The sequence below is a fragment of the Anoplopoma fimbria genome, chromosome 24 (genome assembly GCF_027596085.1).
Source record: "Anoplopoma fimbria isolate UVic2021 breed Golden Eagle Sablefish chromosome 24, Afim_UVic_2022, whole genome shotgun sequence".
NCBI classification, from domain to species: Eukaryota; Metazoa; Chordata; class Actinopteri; order Perciformes; family Anoplopomatidae; genus Anoplopoma; species Anoplopoma fimbria.
Window position 1 is genome coordinate 22,699,723 of NC_072472.1, and position 24,379 is coordinate 22,724,101.

Sequence of the window (24,379 nt, forward strand, 5' to 3'; positions counted from 1 at the left end):
AATCATTGGCTTATTTACATTTTTACAACCTCTACTTATAGCCTCTCCTGTTCTCTCCCCAATGCACTCTGCTCAGCAGCCTGCAGTCCAGTTGAAGATTCACAGAATGTTCTTTTCACGTGACTGTTGGTCTGAGGCGAATCAAATATGGCTTTCTAGTTGCACTTACAGGATCTGGTTAAAGCAAAAGGTTTTATGATAATGTTGATGTTTTTTTTTTTTACAGTGGAGGGGTTTTTGCGATTGTTTAAAAAAAACATGCTTTCCCATCCTGCCGGCTGGTTTTGGGGTTCAGAGGTTTAAGTGAATCACTCATTTCAGGAACAAATAAAAAGAGCTCTCAAATATCGGTTGTGTTATTTCGGATAGGTACATATTCCCCTGAAAAGAAAAAAAAATGGATGCTGTTTGAAGTGATATATTTCTGCTGTGGGGATTTGCTCGGCTTAATTCACCACCAGTGGACTTGTGGCTTGCATAAGGTTTGCCCAGCCTGGGTTTTGTCTGCGATAATGACATAATTGCTGCTGAAGGCAGTTAATGAAAAATGAATAGAAAACAAAGCAAGAGGGAGTGTGGAGTGTTCTTTTTAAATGCCACCAAAGCCCTTTAGTGGCTCCTCACCTCAGTCAATGGGAGCTGTAGCCTCTTACTGAAAAGGACATAAAGGTTCAGGGTGTCATTTGTAATGCTTGTAGGAATAAAGCTATTGGAATAGTAAATGGTGTTGCCGCTCCAGATATTTCTACATCCTAAAACACATGAATTGGTGGGACTGTACTTATATACATGTACATACAACTATTATTATCCTGCAGTGCGCCATTAAATCTTCATGGGTTTACTTTAGCAGCACTAAGGACCGGGGCAGAGGGAGCTTTTGTTTAAAGCTAGCCGTACACTACGGCTGTTATCAACCAACCAAAGCTTCTTGACCGACTTTTAGAAGATCTTAGCTGATTAATCAAATTTAAATTTACAATACAATTTTGGCCAAAATGGGTTTGTCCCTAAAGCAAATGTGTGCGCTTGAGAAATAACCCTACCAGCTGATTGAGTGATTCCTGATTCATATTTATTGTGCCCGTTAATGACTAAGCTCAAGCCTGATATATTTTGTTCCACTCTGCTGTAGAACTCTATTGTTGTCAAAAAACTATAGAAACACTTCAATGAGCCATGTGTATTTGGTGATGTTCCGTCATCCCCACGAACACACACACTGAGCCTTACCGAGCCATTTAATAACATGAAGTCATACAGTATAGGCCTATTTGTGAGCCTTTTTTTTTTTTTTACAGAGCATAGGAATGCAGAAAGTATTTAAGAGATGCACTAAGACATTGGTTGGTCGTTGTTTTTTTTGTTTTTTATGGAATTCTTCAAAAGTCTAAATATTTTTAGAGTAACACGAGCTTAATCCTTTAATCTGGTGGACAATTTCCCCAGTTGCCGTCAAAAAAACAAACATATTTGGGCTTCCTGGTGTACCTACTGCATAAACAATTGATGCGTTGCAGTGTAAATAACATTAGGTAGACAATAATAAGATTTTTCTCCAACCTGTGTTTACTTACCTTAAATCCCTTTCCCAGTTAATTCTGTGTAAGCATAGGCTGTCAGGCAAATGACAACTAACTGATGTGGAAACAAGAACAAAACCTGCATTCATACAGTTAAAAATAGCTCGACACTTTCTAGCTGTCAGAGGTGTTAAAAATGCATCCAGCTTCAGTGAACACACAGAGCTGACAGAAAGCATCACAACCCTGGTGCTGTGTGGACTGAGCAGTGGAGACTCTGTGATAAATGAGTAGGACCTCAGGGGGCACAGAGCATGGAGGCCATGTCATCAACTGGTGGTAGATATAATACACATCATTAAAAGGTCCATGGTATATGGTGTTGTTCCACTTCCGTGTGAGCAGTGCTTTCACAATGTGTTCTGTTTTTCAGGATGGTAAATAACTTTGAAGTGTTTATATTCTCATTAACACACTCTCTAATTTATCCTGGTGATCCCCAAAAAATTATGAAGCAGATTGTTTAGACTTTTGCTTTTCAGAAACAACCCAAAGTAGCAGTTTGTCATTGGCAGGATCAGTCTTTGTTTTGTACAGAAAATGAAGTAGTGCATGCAAAAGGGCAGTAACCCGACATTTGACGGACAAGACGAAAAGTCTTCTTCCACATGACCTATGACTGACAGATGGAATGTGTTTCCTGTTAGGGATCATTTGGATATGAACAGCATCCCAAACATTTTTTGTGTTACTAATTTTCCTGCAGACCTGTCATGAGAGAGACACAATTTATTAAAATACACTGCTACTGTCCATAGATACCTGTAGAAAACCATTTTTGGCTTCAAATCATCACATTCAGACTTTTTCTTAAATATTGAAGTAGTCGGTTATCTATTAGTGTGAACAGAAACTGCAAGCAGTCAGGACTCTGGACAATGGTGCGCCTAGAATGGCCAAAAAGCAAACAGATAGACTTTTAGCTAAAAACATGGAGCTGTAGATAATTTACAAGTTCAATAATCAGGTTCATCTTTAATAAACATTCATCACTAGTTGTTCATTTATTTTTAATTCATGATCAGATATTGAAGCGCAGACCTGTATGTAAGAAGTGGAGGCTGTTTAGCAATTGCCATCTTGGATTTTGGCCGTAGCCGACGTAGTGTTTTGCAACCAGTGAACGAAAGCGACCATATTTGGATTGTGTAGGAGTGACACCGTGGTAGAGACGATGTATACAGCTCTGGTAGCGACATGTCAATCACAAAGTAACCCCGCCCTAAAGCACACTCTGCTTTATGGTCTATTTGACTCTAAATTGACCATAATTTCCTAAATGAACATCATGCTGTATTGAAGAAGACTTGAAACTAGAGATTAAATGTGTACTGAGGTAAGAAATCAAGTAAAGTAAAGTAAGTAAGGTCATTTTCTCCTGGATCCAACCGGGTCAGTACTATGTTCCCAAGGCCCTATCTACCCAGGGTCCTATATTCCCAGAGTCCGTATTAGATTTGTTCATCATCATCACCTGTTGATGGTGACTCCCAAAATGCCAAACTCAAGGATACAAAACGGTAGACCACCAACCAATCAGTGACGTCATGCTGAGTGCGTCCACTTCTCATATACAGTCTGTGGGTAATTCTAAGATTAGCGTAGGCAAAGCGGAGGGCCATGTATGAAAATGACACACCACTATGCTTTCACACAGTAAGTGAACAGCACCCTGTGTTTACACAGACACACTCACGCATGATTTCTTGTTCATTACCTTGAATAAATCAAATCGAGAATAGGACACCCGCTACTGTTTGGATACGTTGTTTACCCTCAGTCAAAGAGAAATGGAGGTGGAATCAATGGGCATGTACACAGCATAGATACGTCTGTATACAGTAGATCAAAGGCATAGTTCACACTCAACAAATTACCACCGAGTGTCTTTCTCAGCTCTCCCCAGTCAGGCAAGACAGGAAACAGACATGGTGGAAGCTGGACAAATATAATCTGATGTATAAATAGCCTAACCCGGACACACACACACACACACACACACACACACACACACACACACACACACACACACACACACACACACACACACACACACACACACACACACACACACACACACACACACACACACACACACACACACACACACACACACACAGGCTAGGGAAGACACATCAATTTGAGTGTCTAACTCTACTCAACTCACTGAGGCAGCCTGCCAGTGCAGCTGATATATATTTACCTGGCGTATCATGCTGCAGAGGTGATTTAGGAGGGTAAACAAAAAATTAGTCAGGAATACCTTGAAAGTGGAGTGGACTCGAGGGGGGGATTAATGAAGGATAGCAAGGCTTTGATAACGCTGAGGTTTAGAGCCCTTTGTTTAGCCTTTATTGCCAGTCGCCATCTGTTATGATCCAGTTGCCAGATTGCCCCCGAGCGACATCGTCAATCCCCCTCCTCCTCCCAGCTTTTGATCTGTAAAAGTAAGCCGTTCCCGACTCTTGCTGTACTCACCGGTTCCGTATCTGTTCTGACGGATTGTTGGCTCCCGTGTAACCCTGAAGGCTCCTCCGCTGTCACGCTGGCCACTTCCCACTCCTCAAAGGAAGCAACGACCTGTCCTCGCCTCGGCGTGTCTCCAAAATAGACCACTACACACGCACTTAAGTGACAGGTTTCACTGCAGCCGGTCTCCCACTTTGATGCTGCGTTGCACTTTATCCGTGCAGCAGAAGAACAGGCCTGCACTGCAAAGTCTCCCCGTGTCACAGACTCACTGTGCTCTGTGATCCCTGCATATTTACATCCCAACCCATTCAAAGGTTGATTTTACTCTTTAACATTCTCCTCATCCATTCACCTCTCACCTGTCTCCTTAATTTCCCTCATTATAGTCAAACCCACCCGTCCCTCCTCACCTCTCCGCTCTCCTCCATTTTTTTCCGCTGACACGTCATCTCTGTGTGTCTCTCTTTCTCTCTCTTCCAGGCCGGGCCAGTCTGCACGGCAAGTCCTCCCTGCGGATAGAGAACGTGCGCTCAGACGACCAGGGCTGGTATGAGTGTAAGGTGCTGATGCTGGAGCAGCAGTATGACACCTTCCACAATGGCAGCTGGGTGCATCTGACCGTCAACGGTGAGTCCCATGAGCATGCTTCACTCACACTGTTCAATACAAACACATATATAAACTGCACAGGTGTGGACTGATATATTATTATAGGCATATTGATTATTACAGAAATTATAATTGAGACGTGTACAATTGATTGCAAACACACACACACACACACACACACACACACACACACACACACACACACACACACACACACACACACACACACACACACACACACACACACACACACAGTATTGCAGACAATTGGGATTTTATAAGTCAGCCTTTACCAATACCATTCCATGCACTAGGACATGGAATAAGAAAAACTTAGATGAACTGCTTTAATACTGTAAATAAGTGAAATGAATTCCTACTTGAAAAGAAGAATCCTGAGGCTAATGTTAAAAGTACTGGAATATTATAAGAATGTTAGGACTCAGAGGGCTTCAACCAACCAAGATACCAAACAAGATACGGGGGGCTTTAAGGCGTCTCTCTGTCTCTACTGTCTATGACTGCCCGTTTTGCTATAAAATGTAAAAAAAGAAAAATAGTCATTACAATTTGTCAGAGCCTGCGTTTAGAAAATTACTTTTTTTGTCCCTGAATAGTCCAAAACCCAATATATTGAGTTGACAGTGATAGAAACGCAGCAAATCCTCCAATTGACATTGACAATCTGACACCGTTTATGGTTTATTGTTTGTGGCGTCTAACTGCCATCACTGATGACACAAACACCTGAGTGTCAAATAATTAACCCACACAAGTGTGAACACAGAATATTCTTGCCTTCGGTCGGTAGCTCAAGCGTTCATCGAGACACCTAATCAGACGGCATATGATGACACCGGTTGCTGTTGCAACAAACACAGCAGATACGGTCCTGCACACGTGGTCACGGCGCATTAGCTCGGTTTCATCAGTGTTGCTCTGTTTCAGTTCTCTCTCTCTCTCTCTCTCTCTCTCTCTCTCTCTCTCTCTCTCCCACCCAGGCTTCCTCCTCTGCCTCTTTTCTCTTTCTGTCTCCATGTCCATCACTCCTCTGGTGTCCTTCAGCATCCTGTTGCCACAGCAGACGTGAGCCAAGGCACTTATGTAGACAAGCATTGGTGTTGGTACAGGACACAGCTGACCGGGTTGCTAGTTCTACTGAAATGTTGAGGTCAACTTTTTTTTACGGGACTCTGGAAAAAAAGAGACTGGTCTATTATTCAAAGTCCCAAATATCATTGTCAATGTATTAAATATGAAGACGTAAAAAATATATTGTATTGCATATTCCAAAATGCTTAATGTACAGTACAATAATATTTTGGCGTGCAGAATTGACAAATGACGAACTGCGGGTTTACACTACGAGTCCAGTTTTGAAATGTGATCCCACTACAAGGCTACACAACTGTGCTCACTGCGTACTCCATGAGACATGTGTTGAATAGGAAACGAGCTTAAGTGAAGAGAGGAAACAGCCAATGTGGGTGGGAGGTCAGTATGAGAGCAAAATGACAGTATACCAACAAAACTGAGACATTTGTTATATAACATGGTATGTGTTGTAGAAATGAAAACTAAAATGCTTTTAGTTCATTGATACAGGTAGAAGAAGGCTCATCTTTTGTGATCAGCGCACTGAATATTTGCAGTGGCATGCAGTTCACAACCACACTCTGCATGAGCAACAGTGATGGTGACCCGTATGATGCAGGCCAAAGAGCTTTCACAGGGTTCTCCTTCAGCGTCACGTTTCAAGGTTCACGTGGAGGGCAGGTGGACTTGGAGCGCCCTGTATCACAGCAAGGCATCGAGTGCTACAGCAACCGATATACTCACAGCCGAGGTCACTGACGCCGAGGAGGATTGCACGGTAAAATACAGGGCCTTTGATGGAGATAGTTACGGCAGTGAATTGGAGGCAGGGTCATGGAGGGGACCGCTGCTCAGGAGAGTCCCCGCCACTTTACTGTTTTGATGATGTCAGCCACATGCAGCTCCGGCAGGAGTAAACCCCCCACTTCGGGCAGGATGCCCAGTCTCTGATGGCAGCAATGTTCTGCACCATCGTAGATGTATGTATGTATGTACAGAATCCAGTGATCTGTGGCTGTAGAGGTGATGGTGCGCTCCCCAAGCGTAGTCTGACCCGCCGGATGTAGACTGTGGTTATATGCCTGCCATTGGGTCGCTCATTTCTGTCGGTACTCTATTTTGCAAGGGGCACCGTCATTGCCCCCTGGCCTCAGTGTCACCCAACAAGATTGGGATTGGTTAAAAAAAATAGGAACAAGCCAGAGCGTTTTTTTTACACAAAAAGCAGAAGGATAATGTGTAAAGCCAGACCTTTTTTAAACACTGACACAGGTCAGTCTATTGGAGATTTTCAAAGCATATTGCATTAAAGATCTGGACTATAGCCATCTTCTAAAGTTTTTGTCAAGTCCATATTGAATATCAAACTGATTCCAGGTGAAGGTTTGGTGCATATGTTTCAGACGCCGATAGGCTCTGAAAAAGCAGCGATATTTATCGAGTTGGGAGCGGGAGAGGGTTGGCAAACAGGGCCTGGTTTAAAACCTTAACTGTAGGAGCTAGCATAGCTAGCGGGCTAACAGGAGTCCTCACAGATGTTATCTCGGAGACGGCTCAAAACGTGACGCTGAAGGAGAACCCTGTGAAAGCTCTTTGACCTGCATCATACGGGTCACCATCACTGTTGCTCATCCAGAGTGTGGTTGTGAACTGCATGCCACTATTGAGTGGTCACCAACTAACCATCCATTGGCTGCACGTATGCATGCAAATATTCAGTGCGCTGATAACAAAAGATGAGTTCTTCTGCCTGTATTTATAATCTAACATGGTGCAACAGTCTTTTCTTACCAAATGGCTACCCAGAGTCAGAGACTAGAAATCCAAGCCCTTAGTTCATCCTTGAATCCAACTAGGGCACTTTCATTTCAAATGAAGGGTCTTGGATGCAAGATGAGCAACAGATTTAGCAGCTGTGAACTCAGCTCTTCGGGTCAATATAGCACGCACTGAGGAATACACTTGCGTCAATCGATTACATTTCCCATAAGCACTGATTGGACACTCAGATGAAAAGATGACTGAGCATATACATGAAATATTCTGACCATGGAGGTGAGAAATTAAATGGTCAAGCCTTGAGAGCTTCATTGGCAGTGAAGCCCTTGTGAAGTAGAGCTGAAAGAAACAGAAAACAGAGTCTTTTGGCTCACTTTGATAAGTGTGATCTATGAGGTGCCATCTACAGTAGATTAATTCACCCAAGCTTCACATCCGAGTTTCTGTCGATACAGCGAGGGTGCAGTAGCAGTGAACCAGTTGGCGCTTCCAGCATGGGTGTACATCCTTCAGAGGTAAAGCTGTGCCTCCAATCACTTTCCACATTATTAGCATGAACATGTTGAATTCCTACCTAGGTGCTCCAGCACCCTGTGTAAAGTGTGGCAATTCTTTTCTCAGGAATTGCCTCTACGGTATCTGTAAGGTTTCAGGGCCCTGCTACACACTCGTGCTGCATGAAGCTCCAGCAGTGCTGCTATTTATAGACACCCCCCCCCACCACCACCACCACTTCCACCACCACTTCCACCACCACAATTTGCAATCCCCCTCTATTCCTATCGTCGTCAAACATCAGTGGCTGTCAGCGACAACTCTGAGCACTTTAGCTGTCAGCCTCGTTGGCATTGAAGCGATGCATATAGATTCCGGGTGAGATGCATGCAGATTGTGGGTGAGAGCGCTCTATCGCGCCGATGCTTTTCCTCTACAAATTGACACCTGTGCTCGGTTCCCCGTGAACTTGTATCACCCTCAGACTCCTTCGGGACGGAGTGCGAGTGGAGAAGAGCAGGAGCAGGGAGAGAGGATGGGTTTGTGGGAGTGATGTAATTATTGAGCAAGATTTGTGCTTGAATGGAGGGAATGCCAGACCGGTTATTGCATGGAAGAGACGTCGCAAAGTGCTGGAAAAAACCCTTAGCTGCTGGAAAATCACTGTAACTCACCTCCTCATGCAGCTTATTGCTTTTATAAAACGATTACCACATTTTCCTATCGAGGTTTCATAAAATAAACACAAAGCAACAACAACAACAAAAAAATTCAATAACAAATTCTGCCAAGCATGTAGTTTGCTCAGCGAACATAGCAGAATGGTTGCAAAGCCACACAAATGTAGTTGAAGCACAAAGAAAGCATGATAAAGATTGGGCCTTTTATCTGGATAAACTGCCTCCATTGTGCAACGGGTGAAGTAGAGTTCAATCATGTTAGCATTCTTCTTTGCTGGTGGGTCATAATCACCTCTATCAGCTATAATATAACCATCATGTATCTACCATCAGTGACTAAGAAGCGCTACTGTTACGCTGTCACAGCTGTGTGTTTATAGAGTATCTAACGGGTTAGAACGTGGCTCAGCCAATCTTTTGCAGTCAAGTTGCTGCTGTTGTGAGACAAATATTCAGTTTTTATCCACCAACCGAGTTAGAAAACGGATGTATGGATTTATTGGATGGAAGAAAAGGATCACTGTAACTTCACACAGTCTTGTGGGCAGCATCCCAGTTTTCTGTCTTCTCAGGGCGTAACTCCTCCTCTTTTTTTCCCTCCCTTTTAAAATGATTTAGACTCCTGCTGTTTGCCCCGCTCTCCCTCACAGTGCAGGCCCCAATCCAACACGAGGTGATGCCAAAGAAGCAAGGTTCATACCTCCCAGGGTCAGTCTTCGACTGCTCCCCTTAAAAATAGCTCGGCACACCTCCCGCCCGCCATCCCCTGTGTTCTGCAGCATGAACTCTGCAGTGGCTGCATGCTGCACAACAGCCATCGTTACCCCCTCTCTCTATCACTTCTGAGCTGTTTGGCTCTAGCAAAAAACACATAGAAACACTTTCCTCAGCACAGGTTGAGGTCATTGAGGACACTGAGATAAAAATGTAATTTCGCCCACTCCTTGTCGTGGTCTAAAAGCAGATTTAGACATGACCACTGGCCACTGATTATCCCATCTACTGACAGATTAACAAACACAGCCCTGAATGTAGTGTCCAAATACCAGCATACTGCACCAACCAAATAATTTCCATTCAGTGTCAGAACAAGTATATTCAGTGATCAAATGATCCTTAATCCTGATTTTAGAATTGTACATGCTTCTACAATAATCTAGTTTAAAATGTCTCTGTAGTTCACACCAGGATGAGGGTCAAAAAACTTGAAAGCGCTTCCACCCAAAACGGTGCGGATCCCAGGGATGACTTACCTAATTCTTCTGCGTGATCGTAGATTGCATTAGCTGAATCAGTTATTAGCAGGTCCAGCTTGTAACGTACCCATGAATGTACAGAAAACTATCACTCAATTACTTTTATCCTGAAAAAAATCTATACACATATTAATTCCCATTCAAGTTTAGCTTTAAGGAGCGTCTGTTTTGCCAACTTTGTTAATTCAATTCAATTCAATTCAGTTTATTTTGTATAGCCCAGAATCACAAATTACAAATTTGCCTCAGAGGGCTTTACAATCTGTGCACATGCGACATCCTCTGTCCTTCCCTCACATCGGCACAGGAAAACCTCCCCTAAAAACCCCTTTAACAGGGAGAAAAAAGGAAGAAACCTCTGGGAGAACGACAGAGGAGGGATCCTTCTCCCAGGATGGACAGAATGCAATAGATGTCATGTGTACAGAATGAGCAGCATAACAGAGATACAACACATTCAATGTATATGACATAAATGATTCATATAATAAGACTACTTATAATAACAGCAGCAATTATTACAGTAGAATTATAGTTATGAAAATAGGGATAGTAATGTGACTAATAATAATAATGGAAGTAGCAGTGGGTGTCAGTCGGCTCACAGCAGGAGGCACGACTACGGTCCAGGTACCACAACGATTCATGGAAACCTGCAGAACGAGAAAGCAAAATGGCTTCAGGGTGGAAGTAAAGCTAAAATGCTTAATGGTACAGGTAATAGTAATAGTAATGTGACTAGTAATAATAATGGTGGTAGCAGTCGGTGTCAGCAGGGCCGTAGCAGGATGCACGACCACGGTCCAGGTACAGCCACGATTTATAGAAGCCTGCGAAGCGAGAAAGCACAAAGACTCCAGGGTACAAGCAAGTCAATAAGCGTAATAGTACAGGCAATAATAATAGTAATGTGACTAATAATGATAGTGGTAGTAGTAGTGGGTGTCAGCAGGGCCTCAGTAGGTGGCACGATGGCAGTCCAAATATAACCCCGATTCCTGGGAACCTGCGAGGCGAGAAAGCACAAGAACTCCGGGGAAGAAGCAAAATCAGTAATGTGCATAAATAGGAGATTAATACATAAAGATGGAGGGAGAGAAGAGGAGAGAGGAGCTCAGCGTATCCTAGGTAGTCCCCCGGCTGTCTAGGCATATAGCAGCATATCTAGGGGCTGGACCAAGGCGAACCTGAACCAGCCCTAACTATAAGCGCTATCAAAAAGGAAGGTCTTAAGCCTGCTCTTGAAAGTGGTGAGTGTGTCTGCCCCCCGGACTGAAACTGGAACCTGGTTCCACAGAAGAGGAACCTGATAACTGAAGGCTCTGGCTCCCATCCTACTTTTATATGCTCTAGGAACCACAAGTAACCCTGCATTGATTGAGCGCAGCTCTCTAGTTGGGTAATATGGAACTATAAGTTCCTTAAGATAAGACGGTGCCTGGCCAGTTAGAGCTTTGTAGGTAAGTAAAAGAATTTTAAATTCTATTCTTGATTTAACAGGTGGTGTTAGTGGTGCTTTTCCTAAAAACCTGTCTCTAACAAGACATGTACAGAGGATTGGTTTTGAATATTGCAGGGATGACATAAACAAGCAGAAACAAACACAGTGAGCTGTGAGATGAAGAGCTGCAGGATATGGCTCTCACTGCGGTTTGTTCAAACCAACCAACCTCCAACGGGTCAGCAGTGCCTTTTAAATTTCTGTAATGTGGGAAAACAAGACATGAATGGTTGTTGTTCATAGATCGGCTCAGCGTGAGTATTCCCAGCCCTATTTAAAAATGCCAAAAGGGAATACCAACATCTCTTTTACTATCTGCTGATCTAGCATTGTGCAACAACAGAAATAAATCTGATATGGGTTTCTGAACAATAACAACAATAAGCTTGTAGATTAAATGGGCCTCAGAAAGTCAAGGTTGCTACTTTCAGAGTAGATAAGCAACCCAGTCAACTCAGCTCTTCGGGTCAATATAGCACGCACTGAGGAGCAAAAAGCTGAAAGAAAGGATTTACTGAGCAGAAAAGACCACATGATATTGAAGAGACAATTTGAACAAAAACACACAAAAAATATTTTGCTTATCCATGGTTTGCAGAAACTGGAGCTGTTGTCATCAAAAGAAAATGTTGGTCAACTAAAATTCTACCTACTCTTCAACCAATCGATTGGTTGATGGGAAAATTATTTAAAAAATGATTCTGCAGGATTGACTAAATTGCCACAGTGGCATGAGTGCACTCTACATGGTTGCTTTAATTAATAATAAATAAACATCAAAAGCTTTTTGCCACATATAAAATCATTTGTAATCTAGCTCAGGTTTTTTTAGTATCAACAGCACTTAGCCGACTTGATAAGAGACCAATCCGCACTGCCGAACCTGCAAGAATATGCATTTTCCAACCAACAAACTGCCAACTTTATGCATTATAGTAGCACTATTTTCAGGACTGAAGACAGGACTAGGACAGAACCAACCAATGTCAATGTCACATATGCCACCCTTCAGTAATGGTCAATGGTACCCTGACCTCATGATGGTAATCACTGTCATCATGGTAGATTTATGAATCACATCTCATTACCTGCAGATTCTACAGACAGTAATGTATTATCAAGCACGGCAAACCAGATCCTTCTTCTTGCATTTCATCCAACAGTCATACCACATATAACACATTAATATTTGCCAATGTTTTTGCGTTACTTACAGCTATTTTCGTGAGCCACTAGTTTACATTAATTACGCTGTACTGAAATGTACAGTATTAGTAAACCTGCAGAGAGTTTTAATTTGTTTGCAAATGGCAATCCATCACGTAATTCAAACAATTAGCTATGACTAGAGACTTTTCTCACTCACCAAAACGGCAAAATAAACTTCTGAATACAGTGCTTTGGCAAAGCTGGCTATCCATTATTGGGATTCGGAGTGCCCTTGAATGCACCACAGAGGAGGGTTATATAAATAGTACCTGCTCACTACTGCAGTTCACATGATGACATAAATGTAACTTTGGCAGACGGTAAAGGGAAATGGTCTGAAATATTGTTTATACTCTGCAGTTTGTAGGTATTGCACTCAAATATTACAAAAAACACCATTACTGAAAACACAAATTAAACAATATCATACTATAACAATAAAACGTAATTCCAGAACATATCTGCCATATTCTAATGTGGAAATATAAATATTAATACAAAGCATATATGTCTGCTGCTATTGTCCAATATGTAACTATTACTAGTAAAATGTAGTGATATAATTAAGGTCATTGCATATATTTACACATCAGATTTTGATGAATTACCTTCAGCAAAAGGATGGAAATTCAAAAACATTTGCTGTTCTCTTACTTTTGCTGGAATATCAAATAATTCAATATAAATAAATGTCCCTTAAGAAGTTGCACGGTGCAAGTGGCGTCACGGCCACCGCCTGTGTGGTGTGGCGAAACGTGTGGCGTTGGAATTAGCACTATGGCCTGGCTTATGGTCGCAGATAGAATGACATGGTAGCCATTGAGAGGCTTGAGGATTACACACGTAAGCAGATCAGCTTCGTTCCTAAGGTGATTAGATTGAGAATATCAAAATAGGAATTATGACCAAACAAAATCTGCATCAAATCACTGACAATGATATCAACATGCGTGCACGTTGACTGGGGCTGGATCAGGTTAAAGGGGGGGGGGGGGGGGGGCTGATCAGAAAACACAGCTTAAGTATGTTTGGTAGGAAGACGTGCCAACTGTCTGTGATCATCCGTCCTCATAATCTAGGAGGCCTCTGAGCTAAAGAGGATTCTGAAAAATGGTTTTACTAAATGCAGCATGTATGTTACATCAATACTAAAGAACACACTGAAAGCTCTGATAGGCAAGGAGATTTTTTTTATGTTGCAGTTAATCTAGTTCAGATGGGTCATTGGATATTAAGACATACTCATTGCTCAACCTTCACTATGCTGTATGTGTTTAATTTATGCAAAACAAATAAAGTCTGACTATAAACAAAAACTTTTCATCTCTAGGTAAAGAGAAGGCATGTCCTTGAATAAGAAGAAGTTCTCCTGTTAGTAAAAGAAATGATGCTGCTGCTGCAGAAAATGTCAGACCTGACACTTTTTCCCCCAGACAGATGGATTCAAACATTAAGGCTTTTCATCTAAAAGCTCTGTTGGTGCTTGCGTGCTCACAGCACCGTGGGCTTAGAAGTTATTCACGTTATTCCTCAGCTCTGGCTACAAACATTCCATTGCTACCTTGGTATTCATCGCATTATATTTCTCTACTGGTACAAATCTAAAACTTAGACTTGTGCAACCAACCAGATAGCAAAGGAAAAGGTTTACACTCATGCATTATTAAGTTGTCTCTTGGTCACCTGTTTGATTGGCCAGTCTCCTGCTATTATGAACACTTGGCTTCTTGACTTCTGCTGCCAATTAAGAACAAACCTTTAAAGACTTAAATGTCTCCTAGAGGAAACTTCTCCACATCATTATTTTTCTTTTACGCAGTTCAAACACAAAAAAAGTGTCTTCAAGTGACAAACTTTTGGGTTTATCATTAAGTCATTGTGAACCAATGAGTGAAAAGGTGCTTTGCAAGAAAACACACATCCTTGTACATCCATGACCACTGAGGGAATTTATAGATAGATGGCAGGTGAAATGTGAAACGGGTGATATCCTAGAGTTGCGTTAGATGATATTAAATGCCATTGTCTGTGACATGATATGTCATAGAGAAAGAATTATTCCATAAATGCTGGAAAAATATCACAATGTCTATAATGAGTGTCAGTTCGGTTTTGAGTTGCCACCATTACAGTTCAAATACTTTTACTTTTTACAAAGATCAAGAGCCAAGCTTCTGACAGTTGATCAGTCTCCTTCAAAGCCTCCTTGCAACCATCACATACCAGTATGTGTTACAAGTAAAAACATCATATCACATTATGTTATGTTTGTTAATACAGCAACACTTATCTACTAGTGCAGTTTGTCTTTGCCTGGTGCTGAGGAAGCTCTGCTCATTAAGTGTGCAGTGTAGTTGCAGCGCTTGCTGAACAATAAACAAGAGAGTGCAAGAAAGTCTATAGGTTTTGAACTAATAAGAAGACTATAGCTTTGTCTCTCATAGTGTGAACGGAGCATAAGAGTTGTCATTGTCTGATGAATGCGGTTCGATGCTGCTAACCGTATGCAACAGTTTATATTGGGTCTACAGAAGGAAGTCTGTTACTTTTGTTTCTTCTTCTATTTGTGCTTTATCCCTTGGAAACATGTTTGACCTGTCCTTGTTTATTGTTTTTCTCCCTTCATCCTCTCACTACTCAGCTCCCCCCACATTCACGGATACACCACCTCAGTATGTGGAGGCCAAGGAGAGGGGCAGCATCACTTTGACCTGCACGGCCTTCGGAAACCCCAAGCCCTCTGTCAGCTGGCTGCGGGAAGGCAGCCTCATGGTCAGCAGTGCCAAGTATAAGGTATATAACTAGTACTTATACAACTGTCTCTGATTACTGATCGTGCTGCTCCTCTTAGGTTGTGTGCAGACTGACAATGCAGCTGTGTGTAAGGAGGCAGCCTCCTCATTCATTTTAATGAGACTACTGCATGGGCAAAATAGACGCAGGGTCGTTTTTTTGCATCTGGTAAAAAACGTATTGCGAGCTTGGTTCACTGAGAATGGTCACCTGGATTATTTGTTGAATTGTTTTACTAGATTATTCTCCAGGACACTCTCTTGCTTGCTGAGCTCATCCTCCCATGACTTCACCTCCCAGCAGAATGTGATATTTCAGTTTTTCTTTTTTCACATCAATAAATTTGCAAAAAGTGCTGCACCCAATTTCTTCATAACACATTTCTTTGAATGCTTTTTTTATTATTTTACTGTCAAGATGGGTTGCTGAGTGTACATTAATGATCCAAATCCAAAAGTCAAAAAATAAAAAAGATAGAACTTTTTCAATTTTTTATACAACAAAATATTCTGCAAATGGCTGCAATGAAACAAAAAAAGGGTGAAATTCGATTTAAAATAATAATCTTTAACTGGGTCCTAAGAATACTTTCCAGGACTGACAGTGTCCCACTGTAGATTGTAAACATATGAAGAATATGGATCTGGGCGGACATTGAGCAACATCCAGATGCTGCCAAGCAGATAGAACCTGAGACCCCTGACCCGTCTTCACCTCAGAGACCTGGAAGAGGACAGGCTACACAAACACACAAGAGGCAAAACTCAAGCACATCATTCAGACAGAGGGAACGATAGACAAAGACATCACCCACACAAGGGAGAGACAGGGACAAGAGGAGAGGCTGAATCTCCTGGAGAATATCTGAATCTATTAATGAGTATGATCCTTTTGGGATTTTTTTGTAAGAGTTAAAGCTCAGTGAATGGATTGCCATCACAATTGGGATTTTTAGTCTCAGTCATACTTACATACTTACTTTACTCTCACTGTGACAGAGTCTGGTTTTAGTTTTAGAATGTGTGTTTGATGAGAACAAAGAAGCCTCTGTGTTAAAGCTGTATAGTATCGAACATTGAGTGCTGCGTGTAAGAATGGAAATGACTCCCCCGCATTAGATCAATTATTTAAACTTTGTTCATTGCAGAGTTATGTATCAGTCGCAGGCGGCAGCTTTCCACAAGTCGCTAGACTACACTGTATACTTCTATAGACTGGTGGTCTAACATGCAGATGTACTGTATACTGACTGAAGAGTTAGGCGACGAGTTAATCTGAATAACCATTTGGTGTTAATGCACTCTGATCTCTGTTTGAGGGAAGTCCTCTGAGTCTGTTTTTGACTTCAGCAGTGTTGATTTCATAGGACCTGAGAGACGTGTCTGTGTGATGTGTTTTTGTTTTTTAAAAGCATCTGCAAAATATCAGCTTATAACTATATGTTCCATGTCTGTCTAAAAACAATACTTTGATGTAAAAGCAGTGGAGCTCCTCTTTAAGCTAAATAGCTCACAAAACATAGAAAGCAACTCCAAACTGCTTTTATCTGCCCAATGAAATAAGAAGTGAAACTGCCCAAACATCACTACCCAGATCTGCAATATTCAACGTTTCACTGACTCTCAGCTCGGCCCTGTGGGAAACAATGTGTAGTTAAAGCTCTCTCTTTCCTGTTAAGCATGGAATAAGTACTGGTGAGGTTCTTGTACAGGTCTCACTTTCCAGCTTTATCAGCCATTCTTTTTTTTTTTTCAGCAGTGAAACAGTTGGAAAAGACAGTTTTGCTTGGATTATTTTTTGGGGCATTTTATTGTTAAATATTATTTTTGACAAAATAATATATGGATCTGATGCATTTCTTCACCTTATATTATATGAAGAACTTTGAATTGCATCTGTGTCTGAAAGATGCCTAACGTTACTGTATGCTTTGACCTTATGAGTGTATTCCCTGAGCTCCCTCATGGTTATGTCTTCTATTTATCATGATTTAAAATATATTGTAAAGTGATCTATTGGAAATATATTATTTCTATTTATTTGCTTTACATTTTTTAAACTTAATTTAGACTCATAATTTAACATCTTTGTGTGTTTACTGTATGTGTGGGTCTCTTTCACTGACGGTCCGCATTAAAAGTAGTTAAATGTCTATGTGTGTGTGTGTTTGTGTGTATTCAGGTGTCTGATGGGAGTTTGACGGTGCTCTCCATCACCAGGGAGGACCGTGGGGCCTACACATGTCGAGCCTTCAGCCCCCAGGGAGAGGTCATTCACACCACACGGCTGCTAGTACAAGGTAGGCGCATGTGTTAGTGTGGCAGTGTCGTTCAGAGACGTTCTTTAATAATGAGTATTCGTTGTCTCATGTGTTCAGCTGTGGTCAGCTGACACTGTCAACAACTTGCCTCAAATACTGTAAATGTATGCTTTAAAGATTGAATCTTTGTGGTGGGTGTGATTTTGGATGGAGCTCCACTCTGCCCTCTGCTTTACTGTTGAAAAAACAGATTAAACTAAATGGTTCCCCTCTGTGGTGGATTCCACTGTTCATTATACAGAAATGTGCATACAAATTATAGATTTAGTACAGTGACTTTTACTTTTTTTGGTGGTTATGAATGTGATTTCATATTTTAGGGGGTTATGCTGTTGTGCCTGTTTATTTGTTGACATTTTCATTTGGTTCTTTCATTACCTGATTTTAACTTTATTTGGATTTGAAACAGTTTTTGTTCTATCTTTGTTCTTATGACACTAATTTATGACCCTACACGGATTGTGTTTTTCAGTATTCATAAATGGAGCAACTAGCTGGAAACCAGTAAAAAAATATATTTTTAAGGTGAATTTGTATACGCTGCTTGTCCTCACATTTTAGCTGGCAAGTGAACATGACGATGACATTTCAGTTTGAAACAGTAGCTACTAGCAGAAATAACTCAAAGCCATGGTACACAAAGTTAACTGTTACCTATAACGTTAGCATGAATATACAGCAGCACATTATAAAGGCAAAGGATTCAATGATAATACACAATTACAGTTGTTTGCCATGATTTAACGTCGACAATATCTGCATTTCGGCTACTACTGTTACTTGTAGAGTAACACATGTTTTCATTATTACTGTCTGCTGTTTTCACTGTGAGTTAGCATTAAGTTTAAAATGTATCTGGGTATATTTGTGAAACACAATGACACCACTGCTAGTACTGTTAAAGAGAGCAGAGCAGCTAAGGGAAGAGGGAGATAGTCGTAAGAGAGAAGTATATAGAGAGAAAATTGAAAATAATTATTTATAATAATCCAGAAAGATGGAGCAGATATCTGGGTTTACTATTATCTAGCGCAGACTAATCAATACAGTATGCAGCAAACTACCAGACCTGTGCACCAACAAGAACTCACAACATGATCTATTTTGATCCATAACAACAGAAACTATGTGAGCCCTCAAACCGCAGTTGTTCTTTTTAATGCAACCTCTGCCTGTTGACTCCCTCACTCACCACTCTTATCCGGCTGTAGGGGCCGCTAGTGATAGCACAGCTGAGTGCAACGCCAACCCAGGTGTGTCCGGGAAAAAAAATTATTCTCACAAAAGTATGTCGAACGACGGTACACATGTTGAGTATGTAGTGCATAGTATTTGATTTAGGATTTCTTATCCAGGAGGATCACTTCTTCCTTTTCGTAAAGTACCTTTTAATGAAAAATCAGCATTCTGCACACACTGCAAGAGTACATTTGTAGTTGCACACAGTGGAAATGCTGATCTAAAAGACCCTATTAAGACAACCAGATAGCAATATACATTAGCATGCCTATGATGCCTGCATAAGAGAAAACATTTGCAGTGCAAATTAGAGTCACCCTAGAATAGATTCAAATGTGAGCATATCTGTTGGTGAGATGTGCATGTGAAAAAAACATCTGATACAGTTACAGACTAGATGTAATGTTTGCTGTAATGCAAACATTACAGCAGTGCTCGTTGCAGACACACCAGGCAGAGATCTGTACTCTACTAAGTGTACCCTTCTAGTTTGTACTTAATCAAGTCCCTAAGAACAACATTTTATAGGATAAAAAAAGGTATTTAAAGTGTTGATAACCTCTCAATAACGCTAAGAGTCTTCAGCCATGATAACGGTAGAGGTACATCTTGTGTCTGGCTTTAAAAAAGAAGTACCAGGCACTATCCACCACTTCAGCCAAAAGAAAACCTCCCCAAAAAGCCATTCAAATTGAGTAGAGGTATACCACACAGTGGTAATGCAGCATTAGTCACCTAGTTTCTTGTTTAATAAATGTATAAATAATGTCTGTACCAAACTTCATGGCAATGTTGAGGCATTCCCTCAAAACAGCAAACGTCAACCTTGTGGTGGTGATAGATGAGGTGGACCAGCTGAGAGCACACCAACATGGCTGGCCCTTGAGCCATGCCTTTATCATGAGTTGCGATAAAGTAAACAGGATAAAATGAAAGTCGGACTTCATTTTAAATGTATTAAAGCTAAATATAGCTCTTCTCTGCTGATGTGAAACAGTCACAACCTTTGTGATATCAGCTCGCTGATCCCCCAAGCGTGCTATCACATCCATGCATAACATAACAGGCTGAGGAGAATTTAAATAGTGTATGATGCAACAGTATGTTTAGGAGTGGGACTAGACTGGGACTGAAATTAGTTTGGGTGCGGCTAACAGCTGCATTTCACGGTAGCAGCGTTTAAGACAAATCGGCTTAATGATTGTATTCATACATTTGAGAGGTTTATTATTCATAGAGGCCTACGGAGTAAAAAGAATCAGAGGATGAGAACGCTTCACGCCCGCAGCTCTAAGTGAGATGTCAGCTGCTGTAACTGTAACAATCTGTCTGCATCCGTCTACGCTTCTCCACAAAATCAAGACACATTTAGCTAATGAATCATTCATGGTCTGCAATGTGCCACATCGTGCACACATCGGTGCTCAAAGTCACCTTTTTTTTCTCTCCAGATATTGACAGTAAACACAGTATCGAATGTGTGTCAGTGCAGTGACCTTAGATTTGATACGCCTCACCAAAGAGGATAAATGATAAAGCAGCAAACATGGCATTCCAGGTCATCTCATTTAAAGATTGCTGCCCCCGTGATCAACACAGCTGAGTGGTCATGACCTCATCTGAACTGACGGGGAATTGAGGCTTGATCTCTTAACTGAAACATTTTCATTGTTTTTTTTCACCAGATTGATTCCTATCTTGTGGATATTCAGCAAAGTAGCAAAATACATGTTCACTTCATAACAAATGCCAGTTAGAAACCAGAAAAAGGACTAAGCGAGACGGGACTGTGAGACCTTGAGCTGGCTGACAGCCATATAACGCTCTGCCAAACCAGAGAATTATGCTGAATTATAGTTCCTTCACTGTGGTGTTTGACCTTCACTGTGCAGAATGATGTGCAGAGTTTGATTCACATTCTTCTGCTGATAGGCCCGTCACAATAATGATTATATCAACATATCGTACAATATATGGACGTGGCCGCAATGTTTTTTACCCTATGAACCTTATGAAATATGGGCATGGCTGCAATTATTTTCACATTATCCAGTTATTGTACATTTTATGGAAATGAGCTCAATATCTTTTATGTTTTCAACTTATCGTACGATATATGGACTTGACCTTAATAATTTTTACGATATCGACTTTTTGTTCCATATATACATGGCCACAATATATTTTACTCTAACAACTTTTAATGCGATACACGGACATGATAATCGACTTATCGCACAATATATGGACATGGCCTGGATCATTTTTACTGTATTGACTTATCTTGCAATATGTGGACATGACCGTGATCATTTCTGATTACCTTAATATTTCCTGTTGTGTGTTTTTCATCATAAGAATGTCACCAACATTTTAGCAAACATGATGCCAGAATTAACAGCAGGGTTTTCCCTACTATCAGATGACTTGCATCAGTTTAATGACATTTGAACATAAATATAATTAGTTTAGCACTCTGCCAAAGACAAAAACTTTTTATTCCAGAGCAATAACCAAATCACCCCATTAGGGCGCCACAATTCAAATAGTAATCGCGATAACGATTTTGGCCGTTGCAATATTGACGTTTAAAATTAAGTGCTTCGCTTAACAGTCAGCCACCAGGGGGCGATCCAGATGTTTTGGGTTCACTTTTCGGGAGCCCTCATGCCGCTGCGAGCAAACCTCACAGCAGCAGCCTGTGAAAAACTTTACTGAATGTTACTGCTGCAGTCCAGCGTAAAATAGTAATATACTGTACATTCAAAACTAAAATGCGTGGTGATGAATTTCTTTGATAATTTATTTTACAAAAATTGGCAAACAGTGGAATCTATATATCCATCAATGTTCCAAGTGCCCATAAGTGTTACCAAAGTTAGAAAAAAAGGATTCTCCTCGTGCTATATATATTGAGATATTCACATTTTTACAACCTCTACTTATAGCCTCTCCTCTCCTCTCTGCTCTGTGTTAAGCAGCCTGCAGTTCAGTCAAAGTTTCATGGAATTTTTGTCATGTGACTGTTGGTCTCAGCCGAGTCATTCATTGCTTCCTAGTTGTGCTGAATATCACAATTTTAAGCTTCGTTTTGGTTGCTTTTTCTGGTGGAAGTGCTGGTCAAACATGATGTGTTCAATCATCCTCGGAAAGATTAAAATCTGACGATTATGAAAGATTTTACAGCTGTGATAAACGGTGTAGTTTTGGCAATTGTTTAAAGAAAACCTGCTTTTCCATCCTGCCGGCGGGTTATGGGGTTCAGAGGTTTTAAGGAGACTCTCAGCCTGAGGAAAGAAGCTGCTCTGTGCTCTAAGTAGGAATATGAGCTTGTTTAATCAACTTGGTGCGTTTTGTATGTCGGTCATCGGAGAACAGACGGTGAACGTGTTCACAGAGGTCGGCGTATTTGCTTTAGCGACTGAGCGCCAAAGGCAGCGCAGAGCCGGAGCACTTGTTTGACCCCGTCCTGTATAATTTACGGGAGAGACGGATTAATAGAGGCCCTCCTGGAAAGCCACTGAGCAGCAGATCAGCTAAGAGACTACAGCGCCAACAAATCTCCAGCACTCAGCTGGTTCCAAATAGGGCGGGTTGGCACACTCACACACTCACACACACACACATACACAAACACACACACACACGCTCAAACACCAACAACACAGTCATCCAACACAGCTCTAGTCCTGCTTGTCCTGCTAAGGGGCTGGCAGATGGAAATGCTGTGCCTGTTAAAGGATCAGGCCGTGGGCTACAGATCAGTATTAACATATGGGACTAGCAGTTTATAGTCGCAACAGTGGCTAAACGCAGCTGTGTGTGTGTGTGTGTGTGTGTGTGTGTGTGTGTGTGTGTGTGTGTGTGTGTGTGTGTGTGTGTGTGTGTGTGTGTGTGTGTGTGTGTGTGTGTGTGTGTGTGTGTGTGTGTGTGTTTCATCCTTGTGTGGACCAGTTATGAACAAATTGGGGAATACGAGGATAAATGCTTCTGTATGTGTGTGTGTGTGTGTGTACATCTGTTGACAGGAGAAAGTGTTCAAAGGTTATTATAAACCAGCCTCTCATAAACACTGTCTCACAGCTGAATGTTAGCGCAGGCTGCTTGTATTTGTATCTGACAGTAATATTCAGAGATTGGTGTTGAGGGGTTTCACATGACAGGAATGCCAGGGAGAGAAGTTCTGACAAAGTACTGCTCTGTGTCTACAGTTCCTGGAAGTCGTCCCAATTGGAGGAGGAGATGCTGTTTGTATCGTGTCTTGGAACTATACTGCACATTCAGGATAAAGCATACTGTCTAAGAGAGCTCTGCATTTGCTATAGATCATATTGGGTCATATTGCATAGCAATGATGATTGTCATTAAATACATTTTTTATTTACACAATAATATTCTTTCATCAAACTGTTTTAAATAGAAATGATTCACTGTTGGCCTGAGAGTCTTTAAAGTTAACATTTGTTCTCATAACAGTTGAATTGCATTAATTTGCAAAGGATTTTAAAAGTAAGAAAATCAACCTAAAAAGGGGTTATTGTCAGATTGTAAATTGTTTGACACTTTCTTTTGGGCATTTTACTGAATGCCTTTTGGGACAGTAGGTCTGTGCGTAGGTACTAAATACCTCTTAAGGTATCGGACAAAATAACTCAGTACCAAGAAGTAATGAAGCTTGCCCAGTCAAACAACACTTGCAATTGATCATTTTTGTACCCTGATCTAGAAAAAAATAATGTTTCTATGGCTTTGCTTGCAGCCAATCACGGGAAAGGTCCGTTTAATGCAATGTTTGATTGGCCCCAACAGCTACAACCCAAATGGTCTGTGGTGTGGTAATGTCAAGTGCGCCTTTTTTGACAGAACTTGGTGGTCCAGCGTGCCTTAATACCACCAACACGTTCAAAAGTACAGATCTAGTACTCGCCTGTGGTGTCTGATGGAAATACCTGAATGCTTCCATTAACACGAAGGGTTTTGAAAGAAGTAAAAAAAAAATGTATCAAATCAAGAACTCCACAGGTATCGGTATCACTTTAAGGATACTGGTTTCGTAACATTTTAAGCGACAAAAAATGTTCAACTCCTTAACTCCTTTTCATACAGATCTGGTTAAGATTACACTCAGCGGCCCAAAGAGAGGCACACAACAACTATGCAGATAATATAGATATAACCGATTAAAATACCAATAGAAGTGGGCTTCAAGCAGAACCACGACAATAAGCGCAACCACTATCCAGGTACAACCATGATCCATGGCAACCTCCGAGACAATCTAGCCCCCAAAAATCGTTATTTGGTGTCTGCATGTGCACTTTAGGCATTGGACCTCTGGCAAGAACAGC

General features: G+C 41.2%; 1 protein-coding gene across 1 annotated transcript in view; it reads left to right on the plus strand.

Moving 5' to 3' along the window:
• The window catches only part of LOC129113774 (protein turtle homolog B-like), a 116,985-nt gene that overhangs the window by 39,704 nt on the left and 52,902 nt on the right, over nt 1-24,379 (plus strand). Inside the window, exons 3-5 of the mRNA XM_054626245.1 lie at nt 4,536-4,682; nt 15,321-15,472; nt 17,654-17,771. Of these exons, the coding sequence (XP_054482220.1) occupies nt 4,536-4,682; nt 15,321-15,472; nt 17,654-17,771 (417 nt within the window). The remainder of the gene's footprint in view (nt 1-4,535; nt 4,683-15,320; nt 15,473-17,653; nt 17,772-24,379) is intronic.